The sequence below is a fragment of the Fukomys damarensis genome, unplaced genomic scaffold, assembly GCF_012274545.1.
Source record: "Fukomys damarensis isolate Sample0158 unplaced genomic scaffold, DMR_v1.0_HiC HiC_scaffold_11, whole genome shotgun sequence".
Taxonomy (NCBI): Eukaryota; Metazoa; Chordata; class Mammalia; order Rodentia; family Bathyergidae; genus Fukomys; species Fukomys damarensis.
The window spans coordinates 8,133,043-8,159,846 of NW_022900923.1; the positions used below are offsets into that span (position 1 = coordinate 8,133,043).

At 39.1% G+C, this 26,804-nt stretch overlaps 2 protein-coding genes across 5 annotated transcripts in view; one reads left to right on the plus strand and one right to left on the minus strand.

Moving 5' to 3' along the window:
- Positions 1-1,143: 1,143 nt before the first annotated feature.
- On the minus strand, positions 1,144-19,696 carry Tatdn3 (TatD DNase domain containing 3). 4 transcript variants are annotated; one of them, XM_019210449.2, is made up of 11 exons: positions 19,595-19,696; positions 17,812-17,844; positions 16,940-17,013; positions 16,648-16,732; positions 13,978-14,040; positions 12,861-12,970; positions 12,534-12,589; positions 11,315-11,427; positions 7,136-7,213; positions 6,067-6,237; positions 1,144-2,582 (listed from the first exon to the last, which is right to left on the minus strand). In XM_019210449.2, exons 1-10 carry the CDS (start codon positions 19,658-19,660, stop codon positions 6,094-6,096), a joined length of 822 nt encoding a protein of 273 aa, XP_019065994.1. In that variant the 5' UTR covers positions 19,661-19,696; the 3' UTR covers positions 1,144-2,582; positions 6,067-6,093. The 4 variants fall into 4 exon arrangements, with proteins under 4 accessions (XP_019065994.1, XP_019065992.1, XP_019065993.1 ...); XM_019210447.2 differs by having other exon boundaries at positions 7,136-7,216; XM_019210448.2 differs by having other exon boundaries at positions 1,144-2,851; positions 7,136-7,216.
- Positions 19,697-19,779: 83 nt separating this feature from the next.
- The window catches only part of Nsl1 (NSL1 component of MIS12 kinetochore complex), a 29,966-nt gene continuing 22,941 nt past the window's right edge, over positions 19,780-26,804 (plus strand). The window contains exons 1-3 of the mRNA XM_010642559.2: positions 19,780-20,032; positions 22,700-22,778; positions 26,388-26,518. Coding sequence (XP_010640861.1) covers positions 19,799-20,032; positions 22,700-22,778; positions 26,388-26,518 — 444 coding nt within the window. The 5' untranslated portion in view covers positions 19,780-19,798. The remainder of the gene's footprint in view (positions 20,033-22,699; positions 22,779-26,387; positions 26,519-26,804) is intronic.

Here is a 26,804-nt window from a genome sequence, read left to right on the forward strand (position 1 = left end):
TGGGCTACATAGTGAGTTCCAGGTCAGTCTCAACTACATAGTGAGACCCTGTCTCAACAAAACCACACACAAAAAAAAACAAAACAAAAAACAAAAACACCCCCCCGAAAAGACATCTTCACTGAAACCTCTAGAATGTTTGACCAAATAGATTTCTGTAGCCCAACCCAAGTTGACATAAAATTAACTGTCACAGAAGCTGTCCCCCAAAATAGCCGTTTATCTTACTGGGATTGTGGGTCATCCAAAGGACCTGGGTCAATGGCCATGATTCCCACTTCTTTACTCCCTAAATCCCTCTACAGTGGATCTGGTGGAGTGTGGTCTTAAATGCACTGTAGAACCAGGGAGAAGAGGGGACCCCACAAGAATCCAACTTGGGTGTCCACAGGGATACCTTGGAAGGCTTCTGGGTAAACAGGTAAAGACCAAGGCCGGAGGAACTGTGAGAAATACCACGGATACTTCAAGTGGACCCAAGATAAGAAAGGTAGAAGTAGCAGAAGGTTCAAGTGGCATTTGCAGATCGAATCTCTCCACAGGAGGCCAATTTCAAGCTTGTGTTAAAATGGACTTTCTCAGGCCAAGTGTGGTGGCTCACGCCTGTAATCCCAGCACTCGGGAGGCTGAGGCAGGAGGATCACTATGAGTTTGAGACCAGCCTGGACTACATAGTGAGTTCCAGGTCAGTCTCAACTACATAGTGAGACTCTGTCTTAAAAAACAAAAAACCAAATGAACAAAAAAAATGGACCTTCTCTGACGGTGCATGTCCACTCTCCAGTAAATATCTGTCTGGTGACAGCACCATGTTGATGAGCTTTGTCTTGGCAGTGGTGGCGTAGAGCTCCATACAGAGGGACCTCGGGGGATGGGATGAATGCAGAGCTCTTGAACTGTAGGGACCAGGGGGAAGATTTCTGTTTTGTACAAGTTTGTCAGATACCATTTCACAGGCTTAATCTTGCATCTAATTCCAAAGTTGTGTTCTTTCTAGCCAATTAATTCATGATTTTTCCTGTGAGTCCCCAACAAGAGGTCGTTTTAAATGAAAGGACTATTAAGTAGGCAGTGAACTGTGGCTCCTGAAGAACAAATAGGCCGAAGCACCCCAGCTAAGTTGAGCTGACATCTATTTTTTTCTTCTGACATGATTTATACAATTTCAAACCATTTCCTTCACAATATGTTGTATGGAGTGGACTGGATTCCACCTTTTAGCTGAGGGGAAAGGCTATACAGAATGATCTGTTTTCAAGCCAAGAGAGTTTACTCCTATGTCTCAACATGAGAAAATAGCTGACCCATGTTTAGCATATTTATAGACCAAAGGAGTCTATGTATCTCAAAAACATGGTGAGAAGCAAATAATATCTAATATGTATTCCAGATAGATCGGAAGATGAAATATTTGACATTTTCAATTGTGGTCAGGCTTATTGCCATTTGGCTATCTTCTGAAGTGTAAACTGAGGGTAAATCATGTCTTATCCCTCTTGTAACCCACAGTCCTTGACTTACAGAGCCGCCCAATAACTGATGGTTAAGGATGAGGCTCAAGTGTCAGCAGTAACAATGCACGAGGAAACTTTAACAGTTTCAGTATAGCTGGACAGAATCAAACCCTGTTCTGTCTACAATTATTCAACTGCAAGTAAGGTAGGTACATTCAAAATTAAGTTGGAGATTATAATTGGTATTTAGAATCAAATTTGAAGACTTTCTCGATAAAATAGAAACAAGGTCTCTTGATTACAAATGACACCATCAGTTGGTGGAGAGCTGGACATATTAACCACTCCTACACAGATGAAGAAATAAGAGACAAAGTCTCTTGCACTGAAGTATATATGTTACACATACTTTCACATTTTTATATGTATTCACAGGGAGTTTTATGTGTTTTAACAGCTTTACATTCCTATAAAAACTTTAAAATGCTTTTCTTCAATTCAAAAATCTGAGGAATTAAAAAGGCAATCAAGTAATCAATAATCAAAGCTTTTGTAGGTTCTGAATGATTTTTCCTTCTTTCTGCAGAATCCTTAAAAGTTATGGCACTTAAATTTCTTTAGCTTTTCTACTTACGGGGAGGTGAATTATACACACCAATGATGAAAACAGACCAAGACCACTTTCTATTATCAATCATCCCAGCTTTGTTCAATGGCTGAAACTCTTCTCACACTCTCATTTGTTTTCCTGATAAAGCTGGGCTAACTGGCTGCTGGTTGGATTGCGTGGATTTAGTTTATCCAGCAAAGATGACGTTGATGCTAGGAGATACATCGCACGCTGGGCTCCATAAATTCTGAAGGCTATCCAAATATATGCTCCCATCAGCACGCACGTTTGGATGAAACATTTTGGATAAAAGCCTAACAGCTCACAGTTTATTTGGATACTCTACAGAAAATTCTATTACCAGTTTGAAAATGCCATCTCCAGGGAGTCCCCTCTGGTTAGACATAACTGCATTGCAGGCACAACGTTGTTTTCAGATAGTGCATCACTGACGCTCACAACTGCCTGAAATCACATGAGCCTCCTCTGTATGGATGGGGTTGACACGCTCTGGAGCCCTGCAATTGGTTGGAAAGAAGAGTCTCAGGCTGGGGATGTAGCTCAGTGGTTCCGCCACCTGCCTCACAAGCACAAGACATCTCGATCCCCAGTACCAAAAAAAAAAAACGCCCATGGTACACTCCTAAATATGTCTTGAAGTGTTGTAGAGGTGTGGCTGTGGGGTCTTCCTCTCCGGCATGGTTCCTCTGTTTTGCTTTTCTGCCACCATGAACTGAGCATCTTTTCTCCACCGTGAGCTAACACCATGACGATCCCGCTTTGGAGCCTGTGGATTAAGGACCGAATCCCCTCAAATCATGAGCCAAACATAAGAACTAATCTGGAAAGACAGTGTGCATCTAAATAAAAAAAATCCACAGTAAAAGCCACATTACCACTACTCCCCCTCAAGACATTCCCTCGTTTCAAACACACTTATCTCAACGTTCTTGCCAGGTTCAGGAGCAGTCCTGAAAACCCTTTTGCCTTTTCACGGCTGCCCCGATGTCCTGAATTGATCTGAAACATTTACATCCACTTCAGTTAAATAAAAATACCACTGTGTGTTCTCGTCCGCCTTATTCATGACACATGGCACCATGCCAACCGTTCAAGCTCTTTGTCGAAGTCAAAATGACCATGAACAGTAAAGGTTTTGAATTGTTTCAGGGCATGGAAGCACACACCATGGTGCAATAAAAAATGCTCAGGAAAGAAGACTTGCAGAACTGCTTTAGAAAGGGGCAAGGAGGATGGGATGTGCTCAAAGCAAGGGGAGGATTCTGAGAGGGATTAATGTCTGTGGATTTTACTGTAATGTAATTTTATTTAAATATTCACCACGCTTTTAGATCAGACCTCACCACTTCTCCTTTTAAGTCCGGCCGGGTATTGTATCCTTGCAATGGGAAAGCTAGCAGAATAACTGTTTATGGGATATACACAACAAACAATAGGTGGTTAAATGAGGAAAATGGCCCGACACTTTCGAGGGCCAGGATCGCATCTCCCTGGGGTGATTGGACAAGGGGAAGCCATTTACATCCTATCTTTATAGATTCAAAGATGAGAGTTTGAGCAAGGGGATGTAGGCAACAAGGTGGTAGAAAAGAGGGAAAGGAAGAGTTGAGGGAAAGCTCACGAGGCTGGTTTTAACATAACCTCTTGGTAGATGTAGGAATTTTGTCTATCATTCCTAAATGATACAGATGGGCAGCTATGTCACCCACCTCACTGCTATAGTTTGGGTCTTAAATGTCCCCGGGGCCCATGTGTGGGAGACCTGGTCCCCAGCCTGTGGTGCTGTGGGAAAGTGAAGAGGTGGAGGGGAGGGGAGGCTTCAGGTCAGTCTCTTCCTCTCTTGCATCCACGCAGTGACTTCGTTGCACTACGCACTCTTCAGCACGATGTGCTACCTCACCCAGCACTCATCTACTGGAACCTCTGAGACCATGAGGCGAAATTAACCTTCTCTTGACATGCTGATCATCTCAGGTGTCTTGTCAGAAAAACAGAAAGCTATGTAACACACTCATGAAGTACCCTATTCTGTTTAAGTTGCTTTGGATTGGACAATGAGCCCTAGCACTAGTTTGGGTTCTTCTATACATGAATTCATTTGGAAGTATCTATTGAAGATCTGTCATATCAAATTGCTTTCTTAGGAAGCTGCGTTTTCCTCTTCAGTAGTTTTTCCAGCATTGGCTGCGTGTGTCAACTGACCCTGTCGAGTTGACTGGATGACGAGACTCTTGAGAGCTGACTGGATCACGGCCGCCGCACTCAGTGGATGAACCCACCGCGGTTTACAGCTGACTGTGCCGTCAGGGGTGGGCACAGTTGAGGTGGGCCCGGGGCACGCGTCTGGACAGCGTAGCTCTCACTGCCGCTTCTCGGCCACCATGAAGTGAGTAGCTTTGCCCACCAGGCCCTTCTGCCATGATGTTCCTGCCTTGAAGCCAGCGAGCCATGGACTAAACCTCTGAAAAAAGAACCCAAATAAACCACACCCTCCCCTTCAAGCCTGGATGTTAGGTTTTGGTCCCAGTGTTAGATGCTCAAGGGTTTGATCACAACACCTGGTAATATTTATGCACACTTCACCGTCCTGTCCTCTCCAGCTTGGCTGTGGCACAATGGCTCTCACAAAGGTAGGTGGAAAGATGAAGGACCTTTCTGCCATCAATGACGTAGTGGCCCAAGAATATATCATCAACGTTTACTGACAAATTCATCTATGGAGCAGGTGTCAGTAATCAACACCCCCTCAGGGACTCAAAGAGATCTGGAGATTTGTTATGAAGGGAATGGAAACCCCAGATACGACCGTCAATACTGGGGTCCACAGCGCTGCCCAGGCCAAAGGAATAAGGAATGTCCCACACGGTCGCCCTGCACCACTGTCCAGAAAAGGTAACGAGGGTGAAGATTCACCACACAGCTCTGTACTCTGGTCATCTACGTTCCTCTTAACACTTTGGAAAATCTACAGTCAATATGAATGAAGACTGACCACTAATTATCAAAGAACGTTTTAAAACCCTGAAAAAAATTTTACCATTTTGACCATTTCAGTGGCATTGAGTGCATTTGTCTGATCTGCAAAACCATTTTTTACAGTTAAGATTTAAAAAATGTAAAAACGTAAAATATTATTGCCTACAAGAAAAGTCAGATATTTTCAGTAAAGCCATTTATATTTCTAAAACGTGATAGTATGCAGGCTGGAACTTCAAATCATTTTATCAACTAAATTTTTAGGCCTGGTGATATAACGATTATATAGAGTGGCTGCCTAACTCAAAATGTAAGATCAGAGTGAAAACTTTGTATATGTTTCCCTTAAAGAAAAATAATTGAAAGTATTAAACGTTCAGTTTTACAAGATTTCTGATAGTGCCAGAAACTACAGTGGCTCTTCGGTTCTTGAACTCAATTCATTCCATGATTCTGGAAAAGAGTTGCCGCATCTGTCGGTGCAGGAAAGATGGCCACAGTCACCTTCGTCACCCCGATGCCAAGTTGGCAAACAAAAAAAAAATTCTGCCAAATACTTCTGTTTGTGAGCCAGACTGCTTGCTAAAGAAAGTGCTCACAAGCTGAGGTGCTGCTGCAGATGCGCTGTGCAGACCGGTTAGAGCCCACGGAAGCAGAACTCACAGAAGACCAAACTTGAGCCTCCTCCCTCCTCGTGATGGCACTGTGGCCCCTGGCCTGCAGGAGCTTCCCTTCCTAGAAGCAATGGCTGTGCTTCAGACGGTGGCTCTGCTTAGTGGGGAAAGGCAGGAAGCATGAAGTTAGCATTTTCCAAATCTCCTGCCGGGACCTGGCTAACAGAATAGCAGCACCGGGAGAGAGTCAGAACCTAACCTCGATTCAGGACCCCAGCCCAGTTTGAGTCCCCCTCCTCGTCATCGTTATTTCTATGAGGAATACTTCTCTATCCCTATGCACAGTTCAGGTTCTTAATCAGAACATTTGTTTTTCTTAAATGCTGCTGACCTCGCTCTGTGATGCATGGCTTTGAAGCTACTTCTGGATCAGATGCCGAAGCCTGGGAAACAGTTTCAGCGCATTCTCTGTGGTCACTTGGATAACTTCTTCCACTGAGATCCCTTTCACTTGAGCAACGTATTCTGCAGAGATGGAAATGTTGCAGGGTTCATTTCGTACCTGAAACAAAAAAGCAGACACTAATTCAGATGTGACACTGAAGGGAAGAGGATCTCTGGAGACGATGGCTAAAGCCGAAGAAAAGGATCAAGGTGGGGGTGGGGGTAATGGATGCAAAGTTGATTCAAAGTCTATGTTGCCCCTGAAAAGAACTCAGGGGATCAATACTTGCACTGAAAGAAATAAAACCTCATTATAACATGCCAATTAAAATAAAAATGAATATGTATGGATCACCTACTATATATCAGCCACTGCTATGCACGTTCACATACATTACTTCACGCAATCTTTAAAGCACTTTATTACTTAACCCACGTTTTGTAAAAGAAAGAAGAGTCTTAGAGAGATTTAGTTTGGTTAAAATCAACAGTGGATAAGAAACAGAGTCTAAGTTTTTCTTTCTTTCTTTTTTTTGGTGGGGTACTGGGAATTGAAATCAGGTCCTTGCGCTTGCAAGGCAGGCCACTGAACCACTGAGCTAAATCCCTGGCCCCTAAGTCTTTCTGATTTCAGACACTGTACTTGTTTTTGTTTTTTTGAGACAAGCTCTTACCATGTAGTCCAGGCTGGCCTCGAATTCACTATGTAGGCCAGGCTGGTCTTGAACTTGTGGAAATTCTCCTGCCTCAGCCTCCCGAGTTCTGGGAAGACACTGTGCTTTTTAACTACACTCTTATTATTACATAAATTAGGATGGGCTGCTTATTAAATATCAAATAATATTCTTGGCAATACAATAGCTCTATTTAAGAGAAAAAACTCAATATGAACCTCAACCTCGCATTATGATTCCACTGTGCTTACACTACACTGCGCTGGCCAACACAGATAAATGAAAATAACTCAAAACGAAAGATACAGTCTAAGAAATGTAGAAATTTAAAAAGTCACATACCCGTTTTTCTGGTCCTAGTGCAGGTGAATCTGTTTCTAAACAGATAGATGTCAAAGGCAACTGTTTCACCAGTTTCTGCTTCTTAAAGAAAAGAGAAAGCCAGTTAAGTTTAAAAGCTGAGGACATGACAGCCTACATGCTAATGCATTTGATCCTGTAAGAATCTAAAATTCATGTTTCATATTTAATTGATCAATGCTATCCAGGTGCCTAATAGTTATGTTAAAATATAAATACTCATTTCTAAAAAATATCCAAAGCTTCCAGAGAACCAAAAATAACCATAGCAAAAACGAAGTACACCCAACAAGAAATCCAGACATCTGCTATCAAATGCCCACTGGAAGATCCAAGGAGTTCTGTCATCCCCGACCAATTTCACTCAACTTCTTTCTACCATTCTCTTTAAGTCACTCAAGGTTTTAGGTATATAAATCTAAAGTTGTTTTGCACACCTCAATTTTAGATTGGGTGGTGGATGTTTTTATTTATTTTATAATTCTTAAAGTATGAATTGTAAGGACTTCAGTGAGTTCAATCAGTTTACGCCAAGAACACAACTGTTTTGCTGACACTGCACTTGAAAAAATGGGAAGGGGTACACATGATGCCTAGTGGAACATTGTTAAAATTACTTAAGATTATACTTCAAAAGCACACAAATGAGTATTCTCATGTGCTGTTGATAAAGGTTAAATTGCTACGAATTTCCTTGAAGGAAATGTGACCAGTTAGATCAGAATTTTAGAAATATATACTCAGTGCTGGGCATGGAGGCACAAGTCTGTAATCCCCACTCGGGAGGCTGAGGGAGGAGGATCTCCTCCAGTTCAAGGCCAGCCTGGGCTACATAGTGATATGGTCTCAAAAAAAAAGCCAGGAATTTAGCTCAGTGGTTCTGCTGCCTACCTTGCTTCAATCCCCAGTATCAATAAATAAATAATTAATTAATTAAAATAATAAAATAAAAATTATATATATACTCAGTGATTTCATTTATAGAAGATAACTGGTCATTGTGCCTATATATTTGTGTGTGTTACAAACCTTGTTTATAACAGAAAAAAGTGGGAAAAAATCCAATCTTTTTTTAAGGTAATATTTAAATTATGGTATATCTACACTGTGATTCAGTAATCCCACTTCAGGTAATAATTTGAGAGAAATGCAAATACATGTCCAAAGGCCTGCATGGATATGTTTGTGGCAGCTCTTTTCCTGATAGTGTCAAGCTGGAAACAATCCAAATGTCCATCAGCTGGTGTGTGCGTAAACAGTGGTACACCCACATATCTGTTACCCAGCAATCAAAATTAAACGGACTACTTATACACGCAAGAGCACACATAGGTCTCAAATCATTAAGTGAAAGAAACCAGATCACAGAACACACAAAAATGCTTTCATTTACATAATGTCCAAAAATGCAACACTATAGGAGCAGGAATCCGAATGGTTGCCAGAGACCAACGGTGGAAGGAGTGGACCAGAAAGGTGTGCAGGGCGGCTTTGAGGATGACAGAAATGCTCTGCATCTAGGATGTGGTGGTGTTCGTGGCAGTACACAATTGTCAGAACAGAACCACACACCTAAAAGGGGCGAGTCACCGTGGATATGGCCTTCAACATATCTGCTTTAAAAATTATAATTTAAAAACAACTAAAAAGATAAATGGTTGCTAATGAAGATGTTTTTTAAATTTGGCCCGTGTTTCCATTCTGCACTCTGAAATACACTGGTTTTTCAATACTGACAGACCACTTACTGTACTGCCTAGAACCTTAAATCACTGTAACATGCACAGTTTCACAGACGAGGGCCAGAGGTTTAGCTCAGTGGTTCTGCCACCTGCCTCGCAAGCGTAAGGTCCCAAGTTTGATTCCCGGTACCAAAATAACAAACAAACAAACAAACAAACAAATTTCACAGACAAAATACAAAAAAGTGATTGTTCTAAAATTGATGATATACAGTAAATTATGTTTTCTGAGCTATAATTCACGTACCATATCTAACCATTGGAATGTATAATTCAATGTTTTCACTACACGCACAAGGCTACACAGATGTGGTCGTCACCCCCAAAAGAAACTCTCTACCCATTGGCAGTCACTCTCCCTTCTTCTCCCCTCCAGTCCCTGGAAACCACTGATCCACTTTATCTCTGGGATTTGCCTAGCCGGGGTATTTTGTATAAATGGAATCATACCACACCTGGCCTTGTCTGTCCGGCTGCCTTCTCTTACCATCGTGTTGTAGTATGACTTGGCAGTTCATTCCTCTTTATGACAGGACAGTATTCCACTGTACGGTGTATCATATTTTGCTTGCCTATTCATTAGATGAAGGACATTGTTTTGGCTATTATGAACAATGCTGCTATAAATATTTATGTGAGCATATTTTCCTTTCTTTTGGGTATTCTAAGTGGGGAAATGCTGGGTCCCATGATAATTCTGTATTTAACTTTTTGAGGAACTACCAAATTGGGTGGGGTATGAAGTGGTATCTAAACACTTTTTTTTTTCTTTTGGGTACTGGGGATTGAACCCGTGACCTTGTACTTGTGAGGCAGGTGCGGTGCCACTAAGCGAAATCCCTAGCCCTGTTTATTTGTTTTGAGACAGGGTCTTGCTACGTAGTTCAGGCTGGCCTAGAATTCACAGTGATTCTGCTGCCTCAGCCTCTGGAGTGCTGGGACTACAGGCATGCACTACCACACCTGGATTTAATATGCTTTTGATCTGCATTTCTGTAACAAAAAATGAGGTTGTACATTTTTTTCCATTAAGTTTACTGGTACATTTTAGGTATACAATAAAGTTACATTCATCATTAGGATCTTGTACCTTTGCATGGTGTATCTTGGTTATTTTTTCCCCACTCCCCTGCCCTGTCACCCCCACCTTCTTTATTTTCCATTTCTCATATTTTTTCTTTTTCCTTCTTTCCTTTCCCCTACCCCTCCCACTTCCCCTACTCCTTTACACATTTTCTTCCTATTTCACAATATCAATTATACATTTTGATCCTTACAATTTTAGTTTTTCACACCACAGAAACTATTCAGTATTTACATATAGGTGTCCTATTTATTTCACTTAAGAGTATGGTGTCAACGTGGATCCATATAGCTATAACTGTCTCTAGTTTCTCATTCTTTATGGCTGAGTAGTACTCTACTGTGTAGAAAAGCCACATCTTCTTTATCCAGTCTCCAGGTGATGGGCAATTGGGCTGTTCCCAAGTTTTAGCTATTACAAAATGCCGCTGTTACATGGGTGAGCATATACTGCATTTACTTAAACATGTTCTACAAGCTAGTATGTGGTCTATTTTGGAGAATGACCCATGTGCAGCCGAAAAAAATGTATATTCTGATTTAGAGGGTGGACCACTCTGTAGATGTCTACTAAGTCCACTGAGGTTGCACATTTTTTACATGTTTATTGCCTATTTGTATCTTTCTTTCCTTGGTATTTTGAGATAGGGCCTCACTATACAGCCTTGGCCGGCCTTAAACTCACTGGAATCCTCTTGCCTCAGCCTCTCAAGTGCAGGGATTATGGGCATGTACCACTGTGCCCAGCGATGGAACTTAGGACCTAGTGCTTGCAAGGCAGGCAGTGGCACCAGTGAGCTAAATCCCCAGCCCCCAGCCTATTTTCTTAAGAGAAGTATCTCCTTAAATCTTTTGCCCTTTTTAATCAAGTTATATATTTGCTTCATTATTGAATTGTAATGATGCTTTATATATTTTGGATATTTAACCCTTATTGACTACATGATTTCCAAATATTTTTTCACTTTCTGTGGATTGTCTTTTTGTTTTGATAGTGTGTACTGAAGTATAAACGTCTTTTTAAAAATTTCAGATGTTTTAAATTTAGATGATAACCGACTTAGCCATGTTTTTCTTTGGTTGCTTGGGTTTTGGTGTCATATTTGGGAAAATATTACCTTATCTTAGGTCAAAAAATGTAGGCCTGTTTTCTTCTGGGTTTTTAAATTTTAGCTCTTATATTTAGGTTCTTGATAGTTTTAGTTAATATGTGTGGGATAGTGATCTAAGATTAATTATTCTAATGAAACAAGAGTAGTATCACAAGTATGCTGTCAAAGCTTATATTTTAAATTATATTTCTCAAAGAGTTAGCTACATTTTAATGAGAACCTACCTGCCCACTCCTTATGATAGATGGTGGAATTGAGAAGAAGTACCCAGCTCTTACGCCCTCCATGGCTACAGACGGTCGACCATCAAATGCATGCAGCAGTACCCTGTCAGCATCTCCCAAAATTCAAGAGAAATCAGAGTCCATTTTATGTCCTTAACAAGAGGCTTTCCACTTACTTAAACTGAACAGAGATCTGTCATTTTAAATAAATTTGGACACAACGATAAAGATGAAATTCTATGATAAATATCATAGAGATAGATAAGGATACAGTTTTCAAAGAGTAGAATAATAAGAGGTTTTTAGGCAAATTGATTTTCCCAACAAAAATGCTAGTGGAAGAAGAAATGGAAAATTAAATGACTAATAAATTAAGAACCCAGAGTTGGATTCACAAAACCAACTTCAGTTCTGAAAGGAGAGTTGTTTACCCTGTATAAAAATTACACTTTCAGAAGGGTTCAGTATTCATTACTGAGAAATACAGTGCTTTCTAGTAGCAGGTAACTATTTTTACTCCATTCTTTTACAGCATTTTAAAAAACGATAAGCATGACCATTAGTAGGTTATGATACTATGAATTGTGAAACCAACTTAGTCAACTTAGGTCATAAGCAACCACTGTGTGCTTTTATATACATGGATGCCTACACTTAAACTTGCCTATACACATGTACACAATTATATACTGCTTGCAAAACTTCGGTCAGTATTATTTACATGTGGTATCTCAAATATATTTCTTACTGTGGATGGCATTTTAAAAAGTGTGATAAATAACACTGTAGGATATCTTTAGGAACTACTGGTGAAGATCATGGTGTGTTTTATATACGATGGCAACAATATGTACAATGCCATTTTCTGAAGGAACAACCAGGAAACACACAAAACAGCAGCCCAATGTGATTGCCCTTCTCTCACTTTTCTTTTTTCTTTAACAAGTTGATTAAAGAATCAAAGCTCCGGATTTTTAAGTGAAGGAATATAAACTGATTCATCTCACTTGCTCTGGCCTTACTTGATAAAGATCATAAGTGTGTTGGGGACCTTGCGAAAGTAGCTGGATTTGCAAAATCACCTCACTCATTGCCACTTCCATTCTTGCCCCATTCCTTTCCCTTTAAGAAATCAAATGAAAACATGGCTTGCACCATGAGAACATGAACTGGCACTGTCAAACAGAAACATCAGCACAATCCTTTCAGAGCTAAATACCTTGCTCGCGTAGGAGGTTGATGGTAGGTCTCCCAGCGGAGCGTGAGTGAACATTTCTGTTTAACAACAAAATTCCTTTGAATACTTAAAGTTTAAGTGTTATTTCTGTTCTATAAAATAATTCAGAGAAAAGAATGATGTAGAGCTCCATTTTAGGAGGATTCTTAGATCATTATTAACTTGATCTATCACTATTATTAATTATTATGATTATTATTTTGGTACCGGGGATCGCTCTCAGGCCCTTGCACTTGCAAGGCAGTGGAACCACTGAGCCAAATCCCAAGCCCTATTGCTATTATTGTAAAAGATTATTAATTAACCCACAAAGGCAAATTTAGCCTTTTGGCTAACTGGATCTGTCTGATTAGGACTTGTCTTTGCTCTTCCTTCTGTTCATCAGTGCCAGCAAATCTGGGAGAGAAATCCAGCCCAACCTACAGCAGAAAAACAAAACAATTACATATTTATGGTTTAGTGAGCTCCAAAAGAGGTACTATGAGTCAATGCTGTAGCTATAGGAAAAATATTGACAAAAATAAGTGAAATTACCTTTAATAATATACATTAACCCAATGAATTAAAAACATTACTTTAACATATAATCAATGTAAAAAATGAGTTATTTATATATGTGTATTCACACACACATACAGATTTTTCTTGTACTAAGACTTTTTTTGTTGTTGTTAGTTTTTTGAGACGCGGTTTCAGTGTGTAGTTCAGGCTGCTCTTGAATTCACTGCGTAGCCCACACTGGCCTTGAACTCATGGCGATCCTCTGGCCTCAGCCTCCCCAGTGCTGGGGTTATAGGAGTGTGCCACGATGCTCAGCTTGTACTAAAACTTTGAACCCACCATGTGTTTTATACTTACAGCACATCTCCATTCCAAGCAGGCACATTTTAAGTGTGCCAGAGGCACATGTGGTCACCACACTGGACAGCACCAATTCATGACTGCTTCCTTGGACACTATTTTGGCCTGTATTCCATAACTTATATTCTGAATTTATGTGTTATCCTTACCTTTTATGTTTAATAAGAAATGAAATTTATTGCTGATACATTACCATTACAAATTATTTAAATAAAAAGTTCTTTGTTATAAATTCTAGAGTATATTTAAAGTATGCTTTTAAATTACTTAGGAAATGCTACACATACCATTTTAACTCACCAGAGCACCGACCAATATTTAAGAAAAAAAAAAAAGTGTCATTTACAAATACTATTAGCATAGTTTTTTTCCCATGAAACCTATGGAAGGCTTTCTGTTGATCTCTACACATTTTGCTTACTGAGGAAATATCGATAAATTATTACTCAGTTGCACAGAGCAACCACAATTATCCAAGACAGTTGTAATCACCAATACTGAACTAAGGATCATTTTCACATATCATGTACAGGTCTGGTTATTTGATCGGCTAATGAGTCTTTACCTCTCCAATTGCCAACAACTGATCCTTGTAATTTTCAATAATAGGCAAAGCTGCATCCAGATCCTAGAGAAAAAAGTAAATTTGTTAAAATGGAAGAAGAAAATTAAAATTTCACAAGCACCTATTATGTGCCAGGCTCTATACTCAGGTTACGAGAACGTGACTTTTTATAAAGATTCCCACTTACACATTGGCTTCCGTTTAGGAGGCATTTCCTGGCAGTTAGGAGGTCTGACCTGGATTTCCTGGAATAGCTGAGAAAGAGTAAATCTATGTTTCTGCACTAGTAGAGAAAAGTGAGTCACCAGGTGGTCATTTTTGCATGCCAGCTCTTAGGATTATATTATATTCTCCCCTTAAATTACAAATAATTTAAGCTTCTAGTAAGTTTCTACACAGTAGTTCCATTGCTCTATTATTTTATTTCTTGTGTATCTATAGCCTAGCTTGTCCTATTTGTCCTAAAAGTTCAACAATATCAGCTTGTCTGTTAACTTCCAAAGTAGCTGTGTAGGGCTTGGGATTTAGCTCATTGATTCTACCGCCTGCCTCCCAAGTAGCTGTGTAACATGGGTTTCAACAATATTACCTTTTCCATTTAGGAGAATATCCTCTGGGAGGGTTCCCTTCTAAGGTAGGGAAAACTGTTTCTAGATAACTTTTAAACTACTTTGTGGATTTTAGTTTAGGACATGTAAATTGCAAAGTACTTCAGGTGATAATCAGAAGAAAAGAGAATTAAAAGGGAGATTAGATGAGGAGAGTCAGGGGCACACCTTAGAAATATATTCTAGTGGACTTGATGAAGAATTAATATTGTCATGAGAATCAAAGGGTGCATATATCCCTAGGTATCAGAGAAGAGAAGTTGTCTGACAAGCTGGACCAGTGAAATCATGTCAGACAAGGCTTTTTCCAAATCAAATATCCAAATTATGCCATATCTCTTAGAGAAGTGGGTATAATCTTTATCATCTTTATCATTTATTTTAGTAACTGTACAAATATTTTTAAGGCTACTCATATCTATCTCTTGTTTGTTTTTGAGACAGAGTCTTGCTATATAGTCTTGAACTCACAATGATCCTCCTGCCTCAGCCTCCCTAGTGCTGGGATTCCAGGTGTGTACCACTATACCCAACCACGTAGGTCTATCTCTGACCTCTTTTCTATTCCCATAAGGTCTTAAGTTCCTTAACTATAGGAAACCAGATAATGAGGACTGAGGCTTAACTGACATTCTCTGTGAGCACAAAAGAGAAAAACAGCAAGGTGTGCCTCCTTTAGCAACATGCAGGCATGCTAGCACGCTCCAGCTTCCAGAGAAGAGTCAATACAGCTGAGATCTGGATGTCTACCGGGGTACAAGAGGCAGATGAATCTTCTCTCAACCTAACTGCTCACTCCCATGTCTAAGTGAATACAAGTGATGTGAACCAAATGCTCAGGGCTCTTTGTCCATCAGCAGCAAAGAACCCCCTGGTCCCCTCATTTGAAATTATTCACAGGTAATAAACAGTAATAACATTTTTGGAATTGGACTATCAATTCCATTATGTAATGAAACACTCAAGAAATTAGCATTTTTGTGGCGCTAAGTCAGGAGATGAGCATGAAACACAGTTTAGTTACTTTTCTCTCGTAGCTTAGACAAACCTAAAGTTAAAGGTGAAAGGTTTATTTGGCATATAGTTCGTAGAGGTTTCAGTCCATAAACGGCTGGCTCCAAGGCAGGGATAACAAACAGGCCTCACAGAGAGAAACAACATGGCGCACACCAGGTAGCAAAGGTAACAAGGGCCCTTAGCAGCTTCCTGCCCTTTTATCTTATTCAGACCTAGTATGGCAGCACTGCACCCCTATCCTAGTGCCCTCGGCCTCGCCCCACCACAGGTTAATCACACATTCCAGAGTCAGCCACCTCTGAGAAAGCGTGAGGCTTTGGGGGACCTCCAGACACGAGCCCCACAACAGCTGAGTCAGTGAGACCATGTGTGGAGGGTTCCGTGGAGAGTGCAAACAGCGCACTCCGGCTGTGCTGCCTCCACTTCAGAGGAGAGACCACAGACTTGAGCTCACTGTCTCCTTACTGTATGGAACCTATGAATCCATAGTTTTCTTTTCCTAGATCATCTTTTGTTTTGTTTGCAAAAGCAATATGACAGTAGGACCAAAAAAATGTGGAAAAAGTCATCTATAATTCCAGCAGATTATCATAATTACCATCATTTCTGTGCTTTCTCTCCAGTCTTTTCCTTTATAGACTGTCTTTAAATGTGTGTTACTAGTATCCCATAAACTGTTATCCTGCTTTTCTCCCCATTATGATAAACATTTTCTATAAATGTATTTATACTACAAGTTAGCTAGTGATTCCTTTATTTCTGAAGCCCTAGGTGGTTTCCATTTTTCTCTATTACAGACAGTGCTGCGATGTACATATTCGTTTATTTGTTTGTTTTTTGGTACTGGAGATGGAACTCAGGACTCTGTGCTTGCGAGGCAGGCGGTGGCACCATTGACCTAAATCCCTGGCCCTGCAATGAACATATTTGTTAGAGAGGGTAGTGCTTCTCTTGGGTTATTTTCTTAAACTATAAAGTAGAAAAAGGAGGATTATTAGGCCAAAAGTTATCATTTTTAATGGTTTTTGCTTTATATGACTGTTACCTTTAATGTGACACTTCTTTGGTCTTCTGGTGAAAGCCCCTGAACCGGATGAACACCTAAGCATGGCAGGATGAACCCACTGTACCTAAACATAGAGGAAAATTAAGAGGAATTGTAGACTAGGAGAGTATGATGTCATTCTGAAGAACCAGCAGAAGATAATCTCTTTTTAGGGTTATATTAATAGGCTTTTTCCTCTTCACTCTCTAAAATAGGTCTCTGATATTATAAATCTAATATCATAACTGTGTGCATATTAACAATTCTTTATAAACTTAATTAAAAGTAGCACCTTTCTGAAAGTTGAATAATCTTTTTAAATTCTCCTGAATGCTCAGCAACTGCCACAAGGGCCACAATGTTGGCCTGAAAAAAAAAATACAGATAGTTAAGAGTCCAAAATAACACTCACAGTTAATATAAATCCAGTGAAATATAAATATTACCTTATTTAATCTATATAAACCTATGAGTTAGATTTAGAATGTAATCAAACAACTTGCCAAAGATCATTAGGCTTACGTGATCCTGAAATACATACATCTAATTAACTTGAAAGTTGCTGTATGTAAAAGTGTATTAATAAACAAACATTTCTGGCTCTATATTTCAATTTCTGAGAAGACCACAAAAAGCTAGTTGCAATAAATTTCACAAACACTTCCAAAAATAACTTTTCTTAACAAATCAAAATGTTTCAGAAAACTTTTATATCCCTTATCTCCAGAATACTATGAATTTTAAGGACTGACAAAGGGACCGATTTGTCCTGTAGCACTGATGACCAGGTTGGCTTCAGGAACTCATTCTGAATTCAGATTAATCTGTCTCTGTCACTTCACTAGCATGTGTCTTTGGACCAAGTAGTAATCTTTAGGCCTTAACTTCCTCACTTATTAAATGGGGGGAATGGCTGCCTATAAAATGGTAACTTCCTCAGAAGACTGTGAAACACCAAATGAAATAAAGTTTAGAAAGGGCTTAGGTCAGTGCTGGTACATGGTAAATCCTTAGTAAGTGCTACCTGATATTAATTACAGATGCAACATCACCACAGCATATATAAACATAGCATAGCTAAACAACATGGTACACCAAGCTAATATGACTTGATGTTAGTGGGAAAAATAAACAAAAAGTGGGCCATTAAAGATACTGACTTACCTTCTTGGCTTTCTCCAACACATCATCCAGATCCTAAAGTAAGCAAAGATTATCACCATTATTTAGATGAATAAGTAACTGCTCTCTGTGTACATATATCAATGCAGTTCAGGTACCAAGAATCACAATGTTAACAAGGAATGGGGTGGTGGAAAGCAAAAGCCTACACTGACCCATTTCCTATTTCCTCCTCCTCTCAGGAAGGCCTGGCTTCTTTTCCCACTGCGTTAAAATAGAAACTTCTTCTGTCAAATATAAAAGACTTTTCTCTTTCCTCCTCTTACTCTGCCCCTCAGCAACATTTGGAACCCCTCTTTTGCCTACTCTTTCTAAAATACCATGCTTGGCTTCTACAACACCTTTCTCTCACTGGTGGCTCCTGTTAGTCTCCTCCACTGCCCACCCCCCGTTTTTTGTACCAGGGATAGAACTTGGTTCCTTCTGCTTGCAAGGCAAGTGGCAGCCTTTCTGACCTAATTACCCTCTCCTCTTCTCTCTGCACTAGCTTTACCTAATCTCACCTGTTCTCATGGTTTTAACCATCACTATGTTGAACCCTCACTTTTTATGTCTGGCTTGTAACTCTCCTGAACCCATAACTCACATTTAAAAATGACCATATGACCTCTGTACTTGGATGGGATCAGGCTGTCCAATGTGTCCCAAACACAAGTCTGTTCTCCCCACAGCCTATTCCTGCTGCCCATTTCCCTCCTCCCCATACCTTGTTCTTCACTTACTTCAGTAAACAGAACCACTCTTTTCACAGCACGTGCTAAAAATCTGAGCTAGCCTCAATCCTTCCCTTTTTCTTGTTCTCCACATCTAATTCCTTAATATGCTCTGTGGATTCCATCTCTAAACTGTCATCCCTAGCATCCTGTGGACTCCATCTCTACAACGCATCTTGACTACATCTACTTCTCTCAGATTCTCCTGCTCTGCCATCCTAGTACTACTCAGCCCCTATCCATATACTGCAATGGCCTCCAACTTCCACTTCCCTCCTCTTGAAGCAGAGTGGCAGAAGTCTTGACATGGATATCTGACCTTGTCTTTCTCCTAAACAAAACCCTCACCTTTAATGGACCAACATTGCGTCTTATACGATCCAAATTCCTTACTGGCCTATCTCACTTTCCATCCCTCCTGCAAACTTCTCCAGTCTTGGTTTCATTCCTCCTCCTAGCTCATCCCGCTCCTCCAGCCTTTTGGTAACAAGTGGGCCAAATTCTGTCTTGTCTGGGGGCCGCAGCCTGCCTGCTTTCTTCACCACCATAACTCACCCTTTGCTTGGCTGTCTTTGTTTTCCTGGCCTTAAATGCCACCTCTTAAGAAAGTTTTCCCCTGAAACTAAGACACCTACTCTTCCTTCTCTATTATGTGTCTAGTTCCCAGTCAACCGTGCAAAAACACTTTATAACTGGTTGTGTGTATTCGTGCGCGTTCTTTCTGTTTGCCTCTCCCCTTCAAAACAGGGGCGCGCGAAGACATGGGGGGTGACCAATTCCTGGGGATAAACAGCTCAACCCCCAGAGGGTAGGAGAAGGGTCTCCAGAAACCAGGCACGGCAAATACAAGCTTTGTGGAGATCGACACTTTACTGGGTCAGAAAAATCAGCGTGGTAGAGGTTAAATAAGAAATCAGGCAGGTCAGAAAGGGCCCTAGACAGGGTCTGAGGGGAAAGTGGGGCTTCGGGCTAAAAGAACAGAGAAAAGAAAATCTGCAGGGAAAAGACGGAGACCTCCCCACTCCCCTAGGTCCCGCCTCGCCCTCACCTACGCTGTCAAAGTCCGGGTCGGAGAGGTGGCAGTGACAATCCACCAGACCCACGCTCGCCGCCCCCATGCCCCACGTCTACGGAGCAGGAACTGGAACTCTTTTGTGGCACCGCCTAGCGTTTCCGGGAGGAAGCGTGCTCGGCTGCACCACCGCGAACACGCCCTTCCGCTCCCAGAGTCCCCGCCTCCCGTTCAAACGGGAAAAATGGCGGGGGCTTCTGAGCAGGTTGTCATCGCCCCTCCGCTGGACGAAGCGGTAACGGCAGCGACAGCCAGCCAGGCCTCGGTCCGCACCACTCCCCGAGAGGACTTCCGAGTGCGCTGTACCTCGAAGCGGGCCGTGACGGAAATTCTCGAACTGTGCGGCCGCTTCGTGCAAAACCTCGGGAACGCTTTGCCAGAGGAGATTCGGGAGGCCGCGCTGCGAGACTTGCAGTGGGTACGGACCGAGTTAGCTGCTCCTTTATTTATCATCTCCCTTAGAAGAAGCTCGAGAATCGATAGGGAGAGAAAGAAACAAGTTCGTGTCAGCTGTATGCTCCCAGTTACTTAGACCAGTGCTGCGCGGTAGAAGTTTAAAGGCGAGCTACGCGTGTAATGTTAAAAGCTAGAGAGGCGAAATTAGCCGAAATAAAAATATTTTAACCCTGTATATCCAACATACCATTTTGTTTTTAACATGTAGAATAATATATAAACAAATGAGCTATTTTACACTCCTTTTTCGTACTAAGTTTTTCAAACCTGATGCCATATCTCCTTTCAGATGAAGTCATATTTTAAACCTTCATTACGTAGTGGCTACTGGCTGCTGTGTTGGACAGCGTGGGCATGTAGACTTTCTGAAGAGCTCCTGGAAAGGGTAATCCTGAAGTCAGTCCACTCGCCAGCTTTTGGTCTTTCCTTTGGCCTGCTTTAGAATATCTTATAAGTAGAGAGAAAAATGTTTTCCTTACAAGGCTAAAATAGGTGAAAAAGCTGTCTTGTTATAAACTTCAGTAAGTCCTTTATAAAACATTTCCTCTGCCGGGTGTGGTGGCTCACGCTTTTAATCCCAGCACTCGGGAGTCTGAGGCAGGAGGATTTCTGTGAACAGCCTGGTCTACATAGTGAGTTCCAGGTCAGTCTCAACTACATAGTGAGACCCTGTGTCAAAAACAAAACAAAACAAAAAAAACAAAAACATTTCCTCTTTCTCAAATATTTTGAAGATGATAGTTTTGGGGGGAAGACACAAGAAATTGACGGATTAATAAGCACAATGTATGGCGGGAAAGTTTAAAAGGTTACAATGCAGCTTGGTTGTGAATGTGAATGATTAGTGCAAAGAGTAAAAAAATAGAGGGTAAGTGGAAGAGTAATGAAAAAACACTCTTTGGGTTGTAATTCTGTACTCTAATTTTGAATACAGTGACTTCTATGTCATTCCCTCCTTGCAGGCAAAGCAAGAGTAGAGAGATGTGCCTCAGGACGTTTTTAGTAGCTTTTTTGGGAGAAGGCTGCAATATTAGGATTTGTTGGATTCTAGGTACTGCTAAAATACTTAAGATATATAATTACAGAAAAAGAATAGCTTGACCATTGTATCCTGTTTAATGAGACCCTAAAGTGAATGAGAAGATAAAGATTTGAGCACTTAGACTAAATATCAAGGAAATTCACTTGTGTTCTGTTTTAAGCTTTAATTATGTTGATGTGTATCTTTATCAAAAACTGTATAAAGCAGCATATATTTTAAAAGATAGTAGGGCTGGGGATTTAGCTCAGTGCCTGCCTTGCAAGCACAATGACCCGATTCAATCCCCGGTACCAAAAAAAAAAATAGTATTGGTAGGATTGTGCAATGAGTATTACCGATTTGTATTGTCAGATAATCCTTGCAAGTGCATACATATAGTACATATTTTACTTTATGAAAATCTTTTAAATGTAGAATATATAGGATATAGAATAAGTGTGCTTTAAGTCATAATCTCATACATTTGATTTATGCTTATTTTCAGCAATACAAATGGAACAAAATATATATTCATCTTAAAAATTTAAGTGATAGTATAGAGCAAAAGTTGTCTTTGAATTTCTCTTTCTCACCCTTCTTCTAAACTTCCTAAAGATAAGTTACTGTTTTGGAGATTTGTTGCCCACCAAGTAAACTTTCTATTCTGTCTTAGGACTCTCTCTCTTTGCTTATTTATTTACGTTAATAGTGTCATGCTGATTGCTGTGACTTGCATTTAAAAAAAAAAACAAATAAATGTCTTTGACTATGACTTGTCAGAGTTTTGTATAGTTACTCATTCTTTTTATATACCACATGATATGGATTTCTTTTAGTTTGGATTTTATTTTTTCCTCAATTTTTTATTATTTGAAACTGCTTTAATGTGCTTCATTCCATAGAGTTCATCCTCTGCATGTTTTTATGAGAATAAAATAGGATACGTTCCTACAGGTGAAATTGTTGGATAATAAGGAATCCATATTTGAAAATTTAATATTACCAAATTCCTTTAGTTCTTTATTTTGTAATATGTTAACATTTTTGACTTTACAAAAATTGATTAGTGTGGTGGCTATCCAAATATCCATAACCAAATCCACTAACTCTCAAAATTTGTTGCCCTTGCTATTTTAAAGCACATTTCAGGTCATCGCATCTGTACATATTTCATTGTACAGCTCTAAAAAATATATAGTTCTTTATAAAATAGACACACATTTTTCTTTATTTTAAGCATGTATATTTTTCTTGTTAAAGCTGACAGTCCTTTGGTAGGATATAAACCATTTGTGCTCCTGAAATTCAACTGAACCTAAATTTGTTAGATTTTATTTTTCTTTCATTTGTGAAATTCATTTTTTTACAAGAATATTTTAAATTTGTACATCAAGTTTCCTCAAGGGTAAGTGTAATGGCTATCAACTAAAATATTGCTAGAGTCAATGATTGAAATGAAATCTTTATTGAAAGGAATAAATTTACTACTAGGCTAGTCTGCTGTGCTTCTTTCCAGCTCACGAGTTTGATATTGTTATTTTGTGAAAACACTTGAATTCACTATTTAAAATTGTTTTTAGTGACTTGACTACTGTGAATTCCTTGCAGACTTTTGAATCAGCTGTGCAAGAGAATGTCAGCATTAATGGGCAAGCTTGGCAGGAAGCTTCAGATAACTGTTTTATGGGTACGTGACTTAACCTTTTTCTTCTGTCACCAACTTCTGAGTTACTTTTTGTAGGTAATTTTATTTTGAATGCTGTTTTTAAACCACATTTTTAGTACCACTTGTTTAAAAAATCCTTTATTGGAGGAATAAAAAGAAAGTAACCTATTAGAGTACTATTAAAGTCACAATCTGGTATATATGCCAGATTGTATATATGACACAGTAGGTATATATGCAATCTGATAGTTTAAGCAGGACTTGGATTTGTTTAATTCTCAAAGTTACCTTTGTCAATAGTTCAGTGGGAAATACTGTAGAACTTCATATCTTCAGATGAGGAAACAGTAGCAGAAACCAGTCATTCTTTCTAAAGCAAGTTATAGTTTGCAGGTTATCTGTAGAGTGAATAGTGAGCTACCTTTAGAAGTGTGAAGTTAAAGTATACAAGTACCATGCAAGGGATCAGATGAAATATCTGTCAGTCTTCTTCAAAAGACATTATTTCTGGGGGGCCAAAGAAGATTACACACTAACTAATGGCACTGATGTAGCTAAAGAAATAAAAGTTTTAGTAAAAAGAGAATGGCCAGTGTAAAAAGCAAAAAATTTAGAAGAAAGAGTGATGGATTGGTATGGAAACAGGCAGAACTCCCCAGTGTTCATGAAGCAATGTCTAGAGAAAGGCTACCTTGATGAGTAAGTCATGGACAGTGAGAGTCCTCAGATCTGACCAGCATAGCCGGACAGAAGTGCTTTCTGTTCAGATTAACCAGTTCTGCCTTTGAGCTCATTTCAACACCACTGAGAAACCCTCTGTGGTTATAATTTTTCTTCTCAACATTAACATAGTACTTGGCCCAGAAGATGTTACTGTCCAGCCTTTGGAATTGTTTTATTTGTCTCTTTGAAGTTACCAAAATTCACTGTGATTTACATATAAAAACTAGTTTTGCCAAATATTAACAGAATAATTCCTAATTAGTAGGAGAGAATATAACAAAATTAGCTAGGAATACTTTCAAGCTACGCAACTTTTCATTGTGTCTTTATGTGACTCTTGTTCTGTGAAGTTGCTTTGAAATTGCCTTTTTGCTCAGTCCCAGACTGCTTATAGTAACCTAATTCATTGATTTATAGAGTAAGAGATGAGTTTTTCAGTGGTTAATAGCCCAGGGAAAGAGGCTACTGATTTTTTGGAAACACTAATAGGTTCCTTTTTCCCTTTCCCCATGAAGGGAAATACTTGAGAATATTGCAGTGTAGTTTTAGTTTTTTCCATGGTTACTGTTAAATGACAGGTCCAATGCCAAATGCCAGGCACTAGGTGAAAACATGTGGCCCTTTCTATTTAGGAACTTGTTCATGGGAGGAAGTGATCAAAGAATCTCCCCACTCTTTGGAAAGTGGGAAAAGGCCTAAAGATAGGTTAAGTTAAATGCATTTAATAAATGGAAGTGTGCTAGGAAAAGAAAAAAAAAAAAGAGGAAGGCCATTTGAAAGAAAGAAAATAGCAGCTCAAGGACAGAGAGGTGATGTGTTTGGAAAATGTCAGAAGCGAATTAGGAAAACTAATGGCAGCTGCAACCAGAGATAAATTAAGGCCAGATTATGAAGAATCTGAGAAATTTGTACTTTATTCTGTAGGCAGAGGGTATCTGGGAAGAGTTTTGAAGCAGAATTACGTGAAAAGTTTCATGTTTGAGGAAGCTTAACTGCTGGCTGTCCGAGGGATGGGCTGGAGAAGGGAGAAATTCAAGGAGGTTAGACCTTGGGGAGTTATTGAAATAGTGCAGCAAATACAGTGAAGACTTGCACTGAGACAGTGGGACAGAAGGAGGTTCAAGAGATATTTGAAAATAGAATCTGTTGCTGATTTAGTACACAGAGGCAGTAAAGTTCACAAGGCAGAAATTTTTTGTCTGTTTACTGAGATTTCCAGGTGCCTGGGACATGAAGTCATCGTATAAATGAATGAAGGAATGGACAGATAGGAATGACCAAATGAGTGACTATATGAGTGAAACCAACCTCTTCTTTGCCCTGTAACTACCCTGAAAGGATTTAATTATAGGAAGCTTGTCAGGCAAATTTAAGATTTAAAATTGTGAATCCTTTGAAAACAGGGAGTATCATCTGTTTTTCTCATCGCTGCCTTCAGCTTAGCTTGGCATATAATAGGCACCCATTAAGTATTCACTAAATTAATGAATAAGTTTTTGCTTAATGTTCATTTATACATTTCGGTTTGCAGATTTATCCTTAGGTATTGCTATCTTATATAGAAGATTCAGAAGAGAGATTGAAAAAAATTGTAAAATAGAACATTCTTTTCAGGATAGTGATCTAATTTTTAATGGATATATTAAAATTTAGAGATGCTTATTTAAATGAGTATTAAAAGTAAGAAATAATTATCTCTCATAATACTTGCAAAAGATGTAATTTAGTTGGATTCAAAGAATATTTGTTACGTGATTGAAAGACTATACCTGATGTACTTCATTCATCTTTCTTGCTATATATGTATTTGCAGTTTCTCTCAATATTTCAAAAAATGTTTCAGATTTCAGACATCTTACTAAAAAGCTTCTGCTCAATGAAATAAATAGATTCATTTCTAGCATAGACTTTGACACAGCAGAACACACATGATGTAAACCAGTTAAACTGAGGACTTAGTTCTTTAGGGTTTGTAACTACTTTGTACTTTTACTCTTCAAAAAGATTTTTAAAAATAAGATTGAGTGGACCACCTGCATTCATTTCATTCAGCCTGTTTCATTTTTGTGCACATCCTAGTCCTGCTAAGTTAAATTTATGTATTTTTAACATACTTCTAGGTGATTATTTCTTTGCTAAAGTTTGAGAATCAATTTTAATCAGATGGCTTGTACCACTAATCACTTTTATTGGTCTTTTTACTAATAAAATTAATAAAAAGCTGCCCAGTGGAACAGTTGTGCACATACCACCAGTGATTCAAACCTCCTGGCAGTGACATACATGAATCACAGCTCCATCATGACTGTGTTAAAACAGGAAAACATCTGATTTTAACTTAAATGAAACAAACTCTAAAGTCACTGTGTCTTTCATCTTTTCCTATCTGAAATAGATACCCAGTTGAGTTTTATTTCAGATCTAGCCATTTTACTTGCTGTTACTGCTACAGCTTTGGTTTGGCACATGATAAAACCAAAATTTGTTAGTGTCTCTGGTGCAAAATGCCTTTTATAGTCTAGTTCTGATATACATATTTTTATCCTTTTTTCCTTTAGTTTGTCCTGCAGCCATTTAAAACTTCCCTGTTTCCTAAAGATACTGTGCTCTTACAAATAATATTTATTTTACCTAGAAGATTTCTCCCTATAATTTTTTTCTGACCATTTTCTCTCAGTGTATTTACATTTATGTTTGAAACTAAAACTTTACTTCTTTTATCCTACAATACAGGATTATGTAGTCCTGTTGTTTGTCTCCTGATAACATTCTGTTCTGACTTCTAGTGCATTTATCGAGTTGCAATGAACCTATTTAATTATTTCAAGTTTTGTAAATTTAGTTTATGGACATCACATTTCCATACAAATTCAATGAGTTTTACCTTTTTTTTTTGTTCTGAAATAGATTCTGACATCAAAGTACTTGAAGACCAATTTGATGAAGTCATAGTAGATATAGCAACAAAACGTAAGCAGTATCCCAGAAAGATCCTTGAATGTGTTATCAAAACTCTAAAAGCACGACATGAAGTTCTGGTAAGATGACTTTAAATTTTTATGTATATTTTACCACAGTAAAAATGTTGAAGTTTAAGAACCATATGGAAATAGATGACATTTTGTTGTCTTTATCTTTTCTGCCTCAGTACTGTATTTTGTAAGATGTTTTCCTGTTCTAAGTCATACAAAGTCTTGAACACAACTGATACTAAAATTGGAGATGGGAGATTGACAGTGACTTTTAAGATTCTGGGACCAGAAAGGAAATTTATCCTTCTTTCTTTTTTTTGTTTTTTTTTTTTTTTTTTTTCTGCTGAGGATT